General features: G+C 42.9%; 1 protein-coding gene across 1 annotated transcript in view; it reads left to right on the top strand.

The window, feature by feature from the left end:
• The first annotated feature begins 285 nt into the window (after positions 1-285).
• The window catches only part of tunar (TCL1 upstream neural differentiation-associated RNA), a 30,834-nt gene continuing 15,940 nt past the window's right edge, over positions 286-15,179 (top strand). The window contains exon 1 of the mRNA XM_079573238.1: positions 286-872. Within this exon, the coding sequence (XP_079429364.1) occupies positions 801-872 (72 nt within the window). The 5' untranslated portion in view covers positions 286-800. The remainder of the gene's footprint in view (positions 873-15,179) is intronic.

Below are 15,179 nucleotides of genomic sequence, written 5' to 3'. Positions count from 1 at the left end.
CAATGAAAAAAATATTAAAGAGACCAGGACAACGTGATTGATGCCACAAAGTGCTCTCTGTGCTAAAGAGGTCGTCCTCTTATTCTAATCTCCCGTACACCAGTCACCAGCCCACCTCCCTGGCCCCTCATCCCAGCCCCTGTCACTACCGCTCCACATCGCGGGAGCCGCTACCGCGCGACTCCCGCGAGTGGGTTTCCATGGCGACCGCAGTTGCATTAATATGTACGAGAGAATGGAGGGAGTGTGTGTGTGAGCGAGCGAGCGAGCGGGGGATACCTCCGGATTGTAAGGACCAGGAGAAAGAGAGAGGGAGAGAGAGAGCGAGCGAGCGCGGAAACAACAGCCATGACAGCATCTGCGAGGGGTGACGACTTTCTCCACAACACCGCCCACCCCCGATAAAGAAAGGTTTCACGCTCGCTTCATGGTCCTGTCCTCGCTCTACCCTTCAGAACACGCCAGACTGGATGGAGGAAGCGAGTCGCTCTGTTTAAAGAACAAGCACAAATGGGAAAAAGTTTGAGAAGCTCGATTTGTTTCGCAGCATTTCCGTTTTTGGAAGGACCAACCACCACGGAAGTCTGACAGTGCCATCAAACTCCTGCCTTTGGAAACTTGCCGTTTTCCTGACAGAAAGTGGAGGACAAAGAAACTGGAGGGAGGCGCCCGCAAGAGGAGACGCTGGCCAAGAACTTGCGATGAGAATTTCGGTGGAGCAGAGGAGAGGAGCGGTGAAGACATTGGACCTCCACGAGTTCCACCATGAGAGGGGAGAAGACCCAGTCTAAAGCCCAGGAATGCCCACAAGCTCGGGGAAGACGCCTCCAACCAGAATGTCCAATGTCTTGCTACTCCTGATGCTTTGTAAGGTACGGAGAGCCTTATTTTGACAAAGGGATAGGCGAATTGCAAAATAAATATCTGCAGTTTTGGCATCATGAATAGATTTGCAAGTTATGTTTTCAGTTCACTCAGCATATTTTAAGGCGAGACACTGCCAGTGAGTCCCTTTCAAACCTTTGCTGAAGAAGATTACTAATATAAATGCATGAAATCGAATGCATTTTGTTTTTGTATGACTGAAAAACATTTCATACAAATACTTCCAAAGATTTTTTTCTTTTTTGTTACCCGAGTCCAGCTGTTTTTGTTTGCTTAGATTTGAATTAACCGCCTGGATAATTGAGAACCAACATTGTTGTGCTTCCAAAAGATCTCCAAAGAACATCCCATAGATGTTAGCTAAAATATATAATTATTTCAATAAGAAATACGAAAAAGTGTATTTGTTTGTCAACACACATCATGAAACGGAAACCAAAAATGCTATTACTCAAGAAAGAGTACTGCTGTTACTGAGTGCATGCTTCTGTTTGTATATATATATACATGATAGTGTAGCCTGTATTGAAAAATGGAGGACCTTATCCTGATTCAGTCTGTATCCTGAAGAGCTCAAAAAGCTCTGTTGTATCACATGCTTATGTCATGAGGTGATGCTCCTGTTTTAGTTCTTTCTTCTTAGCGTTTAAAGGCCCTATACCTGATTTCTTTTTTAAGAGTAAGGTTAAGGTGTACTTTATTGTCCCCGTTGGGAAATTTGTTCTCTGCATTTGACCCATCCCTCGATGTCGCTGGAGCGACCCGTAAAGAAGAGTGGGCGACCGCAGTGCAGTGCCCAGGGACCCATCTCCAGATGTGGTGCCAGGCTGAGGAGGATTCACCTATTGTACATGTTTATGGTGGTGGGATACCCGAAGGAAACAACACACATAAGGGGAGAACATGCAAACTCCACACAGAAAGGCCCTGTCCGGCCGGGGATCGGACCTGAGGCCTTCAAGCTGTGAAGCACGAGCACTAACCTCTGTGCCACGCTGAAAACAATCCAACTTCAAATGTTAGGAAGGATTTGAACTAAAACTAACTTTCTGAACATATGTATAATCACAATTCGTCGAAGGGACGATCATTTCGCAACTTGCAGGGTCACTTTTTAGGGTCACTTTAACAGATATGAGAAAGCAATAACCTATGAAATTGATGCAAATGTGTTTTTACCCACACGTGTCTGAGTTTACAATATACCAAAGGCGGACAAAAACAGATTTTGTTCCATTATGAGAAAAATAATCGAGTATAGTGCCTTTAGCCGAGCTGCCATGTCCCATCTAAGAACAGACCTATAGTGTTACGTTTCATTCTCCATATGGACAGCTTTTTCCGATCTGCTTCCAAATCATGAACACTAAATAACTCTGTCATCAGACTCATGAACACTAAATAACTCTGTCATCAGACTCATGAACACTAAATAACTCTGTCATCAGACTCATAAACACTAAATAACTCTGTCATCAGACTCATGAACAGTAAATAACTCTGTCATCAGACTCGTGAACACTAAATAACTCGGTCATCAGACTCATGAACACTAAATAACTCTGTCATCAGATTCATGAACAGTAAATAACTCTGTCATCAGACTCGTGAACACTAAATAACTCTGTCATCAGACTCATGAACACTAAATAACTCTGTCATCAGACTCATGAACACTAAATAACTCTGTCATCAGACTCGTGAACACTAAATAACTCTGTCATCAGACTCATGAACAGTAAATAACTCTGTCATCAGACTCGTGAACACTAAATAACTCGGTCATCAGACTCATGAACACTAAATAACTCTGTCATCAGACTCATGAACACTAAATAACTCTGTCATCAGACTCATGAACACTAAATAACTCTGTCATCAGACTCGTGAACACTAAATAACTCGGTCATCAGACTCATGAACACTAAATAACTCTGTCATCAGACTCATGAACACTAAATAACTCTGTCATCAGACTCGTGAACACTAAATAACTCTGTCATCAGACTCATGAACACTAAATAACTCTGTCATCAGATTCATGAACAGTAAATAACTCTGTCATCAGACTCGTGAACACTAAATAACTCTGTCATCAGACTCATGAACACTAAATAACTCTGTCATCAGACTCATGAACACTAAATAACTCTGTCATCAGACTCATGAACAGTAAATAACTCTGTCATCAGACTCATGAACACTAAATAACTCTGTCATCAGACTCGTGAACACTAAATAACTCTGTCATCAGACTCGTGAACACTAAATAACTCTATCATCAGACTCATGAACACTAAATAACTCTGTCATCAGACTCATGAACACTAAATAACTCTGTCATCAGACGCATGAACAGTAAATAACTCTGTCATCAGACTCATGAACACTAAATAACTCTGTCATCAGACTCGTGAACACTAAATAACTCTGAAATCAGACTCATGAACACTAAATAACTCTGTCATCAGACTCGTGAACACTAAATAACTCTGAAATCAGACTCATGAACACTAAATAACTCTGTAATCAGACTCGTTAACACTAAATAACTCTGAAATCAGACTCATGAACACTAAATAACTCTGTCATCAGACTCATGAACAGTAAATAACTCTGTCATCAGACTCATGAACACTAAATAACTCTGTCATCAGACTCGTGAACACTAAATAACTCTGTCATCAGACTCATGAACACTAAATAACTGTCATCAGACTCGTGAACACTAAATAACTCTGTCATCAGACTCGTGAACACTAAATAACTCTGTCATCAGACTCATGAACAGTAAATAACTCTGTCATCAGACTCATGAACACTAAATAACTCTGTCATCAGACTCGTGAACACTAAATAACTCTGTCATCAGACTCATGAACACTAAATAACTGTCATCAGACTCGTGAACACTAAATAACTCTGTCATCAGACTCGTGAACACTAAATAACTCTGTCATCAGACTCATGAACAGTAAATAACTCTGTCATCAGACTCATGAACACTAAATAACTCTATCATCAGACTCATGAACAGTAAATAACTCTGTCATCAGACTCATGAACACTAAATAACTCTGTCATCAGACTCATGAACACTAAATAACTCGGTCATCAGACTCATGAACACTAAATAACTCTGTCATCAGACTCATGAACACTAAATAACTCTGTCATCAGACTCATGAACACTAAATAACTCTGTCATCAAACTCATGAACAGTAGATAACTCTGTCATCAGACTCATGAACACTAAATAACTCTGTCATCAGACTCATGAACAGTAAATAACTCTGTCATCAGACTCATGAACACTAAATAACTCTGTCATCAGACTCGTGAACACTAAATAACTCTGTCATCAGACTCGTGAACACTAAATAACTCTATCATCAGACTCATGAACACTAAATAACTCTGTCATCAGACTCATGAACACTAAATAACTCTGTCATCAGACGCATGAACAGTAAATAACTCTGTCATCAGACTCATGAACACTAAATAACTCTGTCATCAGACTCGTGAACACTAAATAACTCTGAAATCAGACTCATGAACACTAAATAACTCTGTCATCAGACTCGTGAACACTAAATAACTCTGAAATCAGACTCATGAACACTAAATAACTCTGTAATCAGACTCGTTAACACTAAATAACTCTGAAATCAGACTCATGAACACTAAATAACTCTGTCATCAGACTCATGAACAGTAAATAACTCTGTCATCAGACTCATGAACACTAAATAACTCTGTCATCAGACTCGTGAACACTAAATAACTCTGTCATCAGACTCATGAACACTAAATAACTGTCATCAGACTCGTGAACACTAAATAACTCTGTCATCAGACTCGTGAACACTAAATAACTCTGTCATCAGACTCATGAACAGTAAATAACTCTGTCATCAGACTCATGAACACTAAATAACTCTGTCATCAGACTCGTGAACACTAAATAACTCTGTCATCAGACTCATGAACACTAAATAACTGTCATCAGACTCGTGAACACTAAATAACTCTGTCATCAGACTCGTGAACACTAAATAACTCTGTCATCAGACTCATGAACAGTAAATAACTCTGTCATCAGACTCATGAACACTAAATAACTCTATCATCAGACTCATGAACAGTAAATAACTCTGTCATCAGACTCATGAACACTAAATAACTCTGTCATCAGACTCATGAACACTAAATAACTCTGTCATCAGACTCATGAACACTAAATAACTCTGTCATCAGACTCATGAACAGTAGATAACTGTCATCAGACTCATGAACACTAAATAACTCGGTCATCAGACTCATGAACACTAAATAACTCGGTCATCAGACTCATGAACACTAAATAACTCGGTCATCAGACTCATGAACACTAAATAACTCTGAAATCAGACTCATGAACACTAAATAACTCTGTCATCAGACTCATGAACACTAAATAACTCTATCATCAGACTCATGAACACTAAATAACTCTGTCATCAGACTCATGAACAGTAAATAACTCTGTCATCAGACTCATGAACACTAAATAACTCTGTCATCAGACTCATGAACACTAAATAACTCTGTCATCAGACTCATGAACACTAAATAACTCTGTCATCAGACTCATGAACACTAAATAACTCTGTCATCAGACTCATGAACACTAAATAACTCTGTCATCAGACACACAAACATGCAAAAAGACTATTTTGTGAGCTAAGATATTCCCTCCATATTATGCATAATTTTAGGTTATAAAGCTTGAAATCCTGCTGATTAGGTTTCTAGAAGCATTTTAAAAGGCTGAAGAGTGAATAATTTAGGGGCCTGTATAATCGCCCTTGGTTTTGTTGATGCACGAAGAATCACCTTGGCGGAGGTTGGCAAAGCAAAGATCGTATTACAAGAGTGCAGAGTGATTTAGAACGCACTGACCTGACTTTCAGATGACACATGCCTGACGTCAAAAAAGATTAGTTAGATGTTTAAAGCCACATTGCGGAACATTCCAGGTTGTTGATGCTCCAGACATAAGCAATGCTATTTCTACAGTGGCTTATGACAATAAAGAATCTAGAAGGGACCTCCTGTAATTGACTCTGTGCATAACGTTAAGATCAAGCTAACAGTATTTCCGAAGCCCAAGAAGTGGTTTCCGGTTCTTGTCTGGACGGCACTCGCTTCTTAAAGGATATGATTAAATATGCACATTTAAGTGTCGGTGTAATGCTGACGAAAGACATGTCTGCTCGATCTTTCTTGTGTGACAACAATAATAATGAGGAGAAAAGCTAAGCTTGCAGCATTTTTACGATCAGGACACGTCTTTTCAGAGCCAGGAGCACATGTTTTTGTTTGTGGCTTCCACTTCAGGATGAATCACCCAAGCACTTTAGTAATTAGAAAGACGCACGAATAAACCAGTGGGCTAATGCAGCAACAGCTGTTAGCATTTGCGCTAGCAGCATGGTAGCGCAGCGGGTAGTGCTTCACAGCTAGTAGGTCCCGGGTTCGATTCCCACCTGGACGGGGCCTTTCTGTGTGGAGTTTGCATGTTCTCCCTGTGTCTGCGTAGGTTTCCTCCAGGTGCTCCAGTTTCCCCTACCACTAAAAACATGTACAATAGGCCAGGATGAATGAGAGTGTGTTTGAGAGTGCGCATGGGGGAACACGGATGGAAATTAGCCCACGGCTACAATCAATCCGGTGTGGCGTGTTTACATGCATGAGTCTTATTGTGTGTTCATTACCATGCACTCTCCCAACCAAATAAACCAATACATGAAATTAGCAGCATTAGTAAAGTTAGCATCAAACTTCAAAGTTCCAAAACATCCCAACTCTTTCAAGGACCTATCTCACCAGAGAGAGCTGCCATGACTGTAGTCTGCATAGACATCCCGGGCTCTGCTTTAGAGAGTGATATGATTCTATGACTGGTCCTGTCACCCAAATAATGTTCAAGGTTCCAGGTTCAAGGTACTTTATTTGCCATTCCAACATGCCACAAAAAGCACAACAGAACGAAATTCGGTCCTCAAGGTCTAGTGATGTGCCGAAATAAAAATCGAAAAATTTAAATATATATTTTTGAACCGACATTTCAACTACAGAGTACTGAAGATGACTCAAGGACCTTCATTGACGATGGAAAGCTCCTGTACGACTGAGAGACTACACAGAAAAAAATAATAACAAATAAATATATATGTATATATATATTATATATAAAAAACTCTTCCTCACCCTCCGCAGGCGGTCTCTTTTTCTTCCAAGCTCGGGTCCTCTACCAGAGGCCTGGGAGCTTGAGGGTTCTGCGCAGTATCTTTGCTGTTCCTAGAACTGCACTTTTCTGGATCGAGATGTCTGATGTATTTCCTGGGATCTGCTGGAGCCACTCCTTCAGTTTGGGGGTCACTGCCCCGAGTGCCCCAACGACCACGGGCACCACTGATGCCTTCACCCTCCAGGTTTTCTCCAGCTCTTCTCTGAGCCCCTGGTATTTCTCTAGTTTCTCGTGTTCCTTTTTCCTGATGTTGAAGTCGCTTGGTATTGCTATGTCGACCACAACGGATTTCCTCTGCTCTTTGTCACCACCACAATGTCCGGTTGGTTCATTACCATTCTGTCCGTCTGTATCTGGAAGTCCCACAGGATCTTGGCTCGGTCATTCTCCACCACCTTTGGAGGTGTTTCCCACTTTGACCTTCGGGTTACCAGCCCATACTCTGCACAGATGTTCCTGTACACTATACCAGCCACTTGGTTATATATATATATATATATATATATATATATATATATATATATATATATATATATATATATATATATATATATATATATATATATATATATATATATATATATATATATATATATATAGTATATATAGGCAAGAAGTGTTCGCTGTGGTACTCCTCAATCTTCTTCCTGAGGGAAGCGGGACAAACAGTTGGTTGGAGGGGTGTGAGGGGTTCCCCATGATCCTTGTGGCCCATCTTCTGCAGCGCTCATTGTGACTGTCACTGATTGGTGTGAAAGTGCATCCAGTAATCTTTCCTGCCACATTGACCGCACGCTGCAGTGCCCTCCTGTCTTGGGCTGAACAGCGACTGTACCACACTGTGATGGACTGGGTCAGCACGCTCCCACCCCACACCTGTAGAAAGAGGCGAGGTCTTGAGGGGCCAAGGTCAGCAACTTTGACTTTCCTCAGAAAGTCCTTGATGGGCCTTCTTGACGTTGCTGGCTGTGTTAGTTGACCAGGTGAGGCTGTCATTCAAATACAGGCCCAGCTAACTATAGCTGGACTCTAGCTGGGCATCTGTGCCCATGATGTAGGGAGGGGAGTTTGGGCAGCTGGTCTTCTGAATATCCACAATCAACTATTTTGTCTTTGTTGGATTTAAGCAGAGGTTGTTGTTCCTGCACCAGGTCTCCAGATGTTGCACCTCCTGTCTGTATGGCATCTCGTTGTTATGGGAGATTAATTGAATTTAACAATGTGACTGCCCGGTTGAGTGGCTGAGCAGTTGTATGTTAGCAGAGTATACAGCAGGGGGCTCTGGACACAACCCTGAGGGGAGCCTGTGTTCAGGGATACATATGTGTTATGTCTGTTAATAGTAAGGCATAAAGACTGTTGACTTAATGAACTGCTGAACTAATGACTGGCTACCTTTCAAAGCTAAGCAGCAACATCTTCTCAGAGATCCAGGTGTGAGGAGACACTTCACAGTTTTCATGTCATTTTCACCACTAAAGCATCCATAATAAAATACCTTTTGCTGGGTGAAATGTTCCGCAATGTGGCTTAAATCATGCAGCTTCTCGCACACGCCTGGAGCCTACGTTAGCGCGTCTGTTAGTGCTGTTAGTTGCGGTTAGCTGCGGGGTGGCCACATTTGTCTGGAGTGCACGTCTCTGGCTCCCCCAGGACCACCGCTCATGTGTGCAGCTAACAGGTTTAAATACATCTTGTATAACCATCAGAGGGAAGCCCCACTACATGGACGCTCTCAGGAATTCAGAGTTTAGGTACCATTACATTTCTGGATATTTTACTCCGTTCTTTTTTAAAACTATTCTTTCTTTGGTAGTGTAGACTACCAAAGAAATTGGATTACTATGCTGTTTAAGTTGAGTTGTGTGTGACTGGTTAGGATTTCAGATGGGCTTTCAATTAAAGGCACGCTAGCAAGTACCTTTGAGCACTTGAGGAGTTGGGTGATGGATCATGGGGTTTAAAAATGTGGACAGTTTCATGTTCCATCGATGATAAAGATAAAGATCAGAGCACTTCATCAGTCAGAGAAGAAACAACCGAAGTAAACAGGCTGACTCAAAAGATACTGTATAAATGAAGCTACTCCATCATTGCACAAAAACATATATTACTTGCTATATTACTGGAGTGCTTCACGAGTCTAAAAGTAAAAAAGTTGAACCCAGGTGCTCTTCAGAGTGAGGATCAAACCATTACTTCTAAGCAAAGACTGAGGCACTTCATGGATTTAAAAAAGAAATTAATAAGCTTTTATTAATTCATGGCCAACATTTAAAGAAACGCCGGACCTTTTGTTTGCCTCATGACCAGATAATTGTACTTTAAGGCACAGTGTAACACAGAGAGCATGAGAATCTATTTACAGCTACAAAAACAAATGAGGGTTAGTTCACAAAAAAGGAATGAAATCTAGTTCATCGTTTAGTCCAGGATATTGTGCCGTCAAAGTAGATTTCCAAAAGGACAGCTTTAGTCTGCCTCCTTGTCTTGAACACATTTGCTTTTAGAGGCTTTCACAGCTGCTTCATTATCGTGCACTGCCATACTATATTGGAGGTTCCCAGTTTAATGGCATGTTCATGCGGACACTCTAATCTGTGCACTACAAATTCTGTATGACAAATGATACATTATTTCATTTCATTTTGCTGGTCCGTGTTGACATCTTTAAAATGAACACAACGTTCATCATATTATGACGACGATTACAATGGCCACATTTATAATTTCCAAGTTTAGTCCAGAGCCATGTTTTTGGTTGTAAGGGGGTAGATGACTTCTAAACAGTTTATCACTTAAGGTTGGGGCTCTTCTAAAGCACACTGTGGGTCGTTCTGGAATGGCTTCTCTCCACTGTCACATTTAAGTATATCCCAATATCTATTTATAATTTATTTGATTGCGTTTGCTTTAACACTACATTGTGACACGAAATAAGGTTTGTTTGAATCATATTGTGGTTTCTATTTGTGAAATAACAACTGTTCTTTTTTTACATTTTTTTTATTTCTGATGTTTGATGATGATGATTTCTTGTGGCACTGTATAATGTTTGTAGCCTCTTAAAGTCTAGCATTTTTTTCAAAATCAGTCTTGGAACTGACCATAAGGAATATTGTTAGTTTAGGGGGATGAAAGCTTTTAGCCCTAAGAAAGGTATTTCAGTCAGTTAGCATTATAAATATTGTCGTATGCAAATCACCATTATCATCTTTGGAAACGTCAAGAAATGTATTTTATGTGGGGAGAATTCTCCCCTCCTGAAACCGCCACCTTAACGTGGTGGAAGGGTTTGAGCACCCGAATGATCCTGGGGCCTCTGTTGTCGGGGGCTTCGTGCCCCTGGTAGGGTCTCCCAGGGCAAACAGGTCCTGGGTGACGGGTCAGACAAAGAACAGTTCAGAAGCCCCTTATGAGAGACCAACAGGCCCGGTTAGAACCATGAGGCCGTCCTTCTATGGACCCACCATGTCTGTTGTGTGCTTGTTGTGTGCCTGTCGTGTGCTTGTCGTGTGCTTGTCGTGTGCTTGTCGTGTGCTTGTCGTGTGCTTGTCGTGTGCCTGTCGTGTGCTTGTCGTGTGCTTGTTGTGTGCCTGTCGTGTGCTTGTCGTGTGTTTGTCGTGTGCTTGTCGTGTGCTTGTCGTGTGCTTGTCGTGTGCCTGTCGTGTGCATGTCGTGTGCCTGTCGTGTGCTTGTCGTGTGCCTGTCGTGTGCTTGTCGTGTGCTTGTCGTGTGCCTGTCGTGTGCATGTCGTGTGCCTGTCGTGTGCCTGTCGTGTGCTTGTCGTGTGCTTGTCGTGTGCTTGTCGTGTGCTTGTCGTGTGCCTGTCGTGTGCTTGTCGTGTGCTTGTCGTGTGCCTGTCGTGTGCCTGTCGTGTGTTTGTCGTGTGCTTGTCGTGTGCTTGTCGTGTGCTTGTCGTCTGCCTGTCGTGTGCTTGTTGTGTGCTTGTCGTGTGCTTGTCGTCTGCCTGTCGTGTGCTTGTTGTGTGCTTGTCGTGTGCTGGTCGTCTGCCTGTCATGTGCATGTCGTGTGCCTGTTGTGTGCCTGTCATGTGCATGTTGTGTGCTTGTCGTGTGCTTGTCGTCTGCCTGTCGTGTGCTTGTCGTGTGCTTGTCGTGTGCTTGTCGTCTGCCTGTCGTGTGCTTGTTGTGTGCTTGTCGTGTGCTTGTCGTCTGCCTGTCATGTGCATGTTGTGTACCTGTCGTGTGCTTGTCGTGTGCTTGTCGTCTGCCTGTCGTGTGCTTGTTGTGTGCTTGTCGTGTGCTTGTCGTCTGCCTGTCATGTGCATGTCGTGTGCCTGTTGTGTGCCTGTCATGTGCATGTTGTGTGCTTGTCGTGTGCTTGTCGTGTGCTTGTCGTGTGCCTGTCGTGTGCTTGTTGTGTGCTTGTCGTGTGCTTGTCGTGTGCCTGTCGTGTGCTTGTTGTGTGCCTGTTGTGTGCCTGTCATGTGCTTGTCGTGTGCTTGTCGTGTGCCTGTCGTGTGCTTGTCGTGTGCTTGTCGTGTGCCTGTCGTGTGCCTGTTGTGTGCTTGTCGTGTGCTTGTCGTGTGCTTGTCGTGTGCCTGTCGTGTGCCTGTCGTGTGCCTGTTGTGTGCTTGTTGCGTGTCCGCGTGTGCCTCTCCTCTTGGCGGGACGTGTTTGCTTTAATCCCGTTTGAAAACAATGCCAAAAGCGAGCGCGCCTGTCGCGCGGTGTTAGCCTGTGCAGCCGCTGATGTGTGAAAAGAGAGGCCTCAGCTCCGTCCTACAGACATTTCCAAACAGATACTTCGAGTGCAGTTAAACATCACATTTCTTTACTGTACTGGGGAGATACCTGAGTTTGTATTAGTATGTGCGTGTTTGAATGAAATGTTACAATTATTATGAAAAGATTTGGTTGACAAACTAGCACTGCAGTAAAGTGCATATTTTAAAGTGATAGTCTGTAAGATTGCAAAACGAGGCGAGAGTGAGACTGAAATTTAAAGGTTTAACAGTCAAGTTCCTCCAGTCTCTTCCTGATTCCTTCCCTGATGTCCTCTGGAATTAGGAAAAAAAACCTCTTCCCCAGTCGGAAAATGCACATTAACATAAACCTCAACTGGGATCAGATCTCGGGTTCAAAAGACAATCTTACTGACTTCTGCACCTGACTGGAAATCAGCTGATTTGTTCAGTTATTGTTTAAAGGGACTATACGGAGTTTAAAAATCAAGTATTTTCCTCCCCCTACATGTTCCAGCCATGTCCTAATGTGTAGAATGAGCTCAGACCTGTTCACCACAACTGCCTCTAAAATCCTGCGCTGTCACTCAAAAAGGTGTTAATTCGGGTCCGAAGTGCCGTCATGCACAAGCTTAAAATAGAAGGTGCAGTTACATGTATGACCTAAGGTGGCAGTAGTGAGTATAAAATGGCTAACTTGCATCTAACCCCTTTAATGTGAGTTTTTCGGCTAAACTCAGCAACGTTCATGAGTTTAGTGTGAACACCCGTCCTTCAGAGTAACATATTTGCAAGAGAAATGCCGGACATCAATACTAGCAAATATAAAATGAATGTGATATTTTATCAAATGAACAAACCAAAGTGTCGCTTTTGAGACGCTAACGGCAAGTTTAAATGGTGAGCTGAGCTATGTACTATTCAGTGACAAAAGACGTCATCAAAATCAAAAAACACATGAACACAAACTAACATGTCCCCTCCTGATTGGATACGACAGGCCGGTTCAAAGGAAGCCTCGTCTCATTGGTCAAAGTGATGGCATCTGGGATTCTGATTAGTTGGTGAAATCAGGGACTTGATTCCCTGATTTCACCAACATTTTCCTAAGTCATATATTTAATATGACTTAGGACTTAGTGCCTCAGATGGTGGAGCGGGTCGGCTTATCCGAGGATCAGTGGTTCAAGTCTCGTCTCCCACTTGTGCAGACTGGCCTTGTGTTCTTGGGCAAGGCACACCTGTGTGACTTTAATACTGCAACATTGAGAATGGACCGAGAGCCAAAACAATTTAGTATCGGATAGGTTTGGGTTCAGAAACTCACTGATACCAGGAACATGTGTGGTGTCGGTGTAGAGGCGAAATGGCCCTGTGCTGGTCACCTCCTGGCTGCTAGGTTTTTCAAGGTTCCCCAACGCGTATCTCCACCAACCCAGTCCAAGTATTGTACTTATAATTATTGGTCCCTATGACCAAATTCTTTTATTCCAAGTTCCACACTGTACAACACAGGGAAGTTGTAGGGAACTCAAACATCAAACATAAGGTCACCATGACTGGGAGAAATGTACATTTGGCTCCTACAATCGGTATTGGAGCAAGCTGTAGATTTAACACATAGAGATCGGCAGGTCCCGTTCAGCCCAATTCATTGTAATGGACCCGAGTGTTCCGTGAAAATAAACATGGCTGCTCGATCTCCTCCTACGACACCTGTTCCTTAAAGGAATAGGCCACCATTTTTACATACCGAGTTCTGTAGTACCTGTCTGGTCTTCACCCATGTCTTCAGTCACGTAAACACAGCACAGACGGCATTAGCATTTAGCCTCTCCCCCTCTCCACCATAGCTCCAAACCAGATGAAGATAAAAGGGGGAACTATATTGTAAGGCGCAATAAAACCAGCAGTAGTTTGGTGTAGCCCCTCCTAGAACCGCCACCTTATCGTGGTGGAGGGGTTTGAGCGCCCGAATGATCCTGGAGCTCTGTTGTCGGGGGCTTTGTGTCCCTGGTAGGGTCTCCCATGGCAAATTGGTCCGAGGTGACGGGTCAGACACAGAACGGTTCAGAAGCCCCTTATGCGAGACCAACGGGCCCGGTTAGAACCGTGAGGCCGTCCTTCCGTGGACCCACCACCTGCAGGAGGAGCCATAAGGGGCTGGTGCAATGTGATTTGGGCAACTCCAACATCTGCCCCCACGACCCGGAAACGGAAAAGTGGAAGAAAATGGATGGATGAATGAATGGATAGTTTGGCGTCCACACAGTGAAGTGAAGATATTACTGCGCGGATTTTGAACTACTCCTGGTATTATTACGCCTTACAATATAGTTCTCCTTTTATCCGCTTAGAAAATCCACATTGTTTAATTTTGTGTAATTATACTTGTGTAGTGTAACACTTCACGTAACCATATTTAAATAGGGAAAAGGTGGAAGAGCTTGTTAGCCTCTATCTTCATCTGGTTTGGAGCTATAGTGGAGAGGAGGAGCGGCTAAATGCTAACGCCGTCTGTGCTGTGTTTACGTGACTGAAGGCACAAACTAAGATCAGGTAAGAACATATCTCAGTATGGAAAAACGGTGGCCTATTCCTTTAAGACAAACACAAAAATTACTTAAAGCGGCTACAATGGAAGCCAGAAACTTCCAGTGCCAGCTAGTTTCAGGAAAAAGTAGGCCACAATGAGTGCCTTTACAATAAGTCCTTTTATTTTTACTTCTACTTGTGGAATAATGTGGGTCACTACTTCTTACTTTGACTTATTTTTAAGTCACTCTTACTTCCTTGAGTAAAACTTACGGCCTCTGCGTTGGTCTCTGCTTGTCCGTGTCTTTTAACGGCTTTGTTTATTTGGTTGAGGCGGCGAGCGTTAATGAACAGGCACAAAACACAGACACATGTGCACACGCCACACCGGAGCGTAGCGTGGGCGAATATGTTTCTACCGCTGTGCAAAAACAGAGGCGCTGTGAGGTAGTGGGTGATAAACACACAGAGACTCAGATACCTCCGAGTGAGGAGACTTAAGACTCCAGACTGTCCAAATGGAGTCCAAGAGTGACAGCACAATCGATGAGCAGATAACGAAATCCTCCTGAGACAAACAATGCCTCTGCCTGATACAGGGTCGATACTGTCAATGCTGGAAACAGTACAAGTCTGTTTTGCTCAGCTGTTTTTGGCCCATGAGCTCACGGCAGTCGTGGTAATTACTACATCAACCTATCGTTCAATCTTTCACTGATAAACTACACATTTTTGGCTGCAATATTTATCGTCCG

Source organism: Gobius niger (assembly GCF_951799975.1).
Source record: "Gobius niger genome assembly, chromosome: 16".
Lineage (NCBI taxonomy): Eukaryota > Metazoa > Chordata > Actinopteri > Gobiiformes > Gobiidae > Gobius > Gobius niger.
The sequence above is the reverse complement of the archived record's forward strand: the minus strand, read 5'-3'. Positions and strand labels throughout refer to the sequence as shown.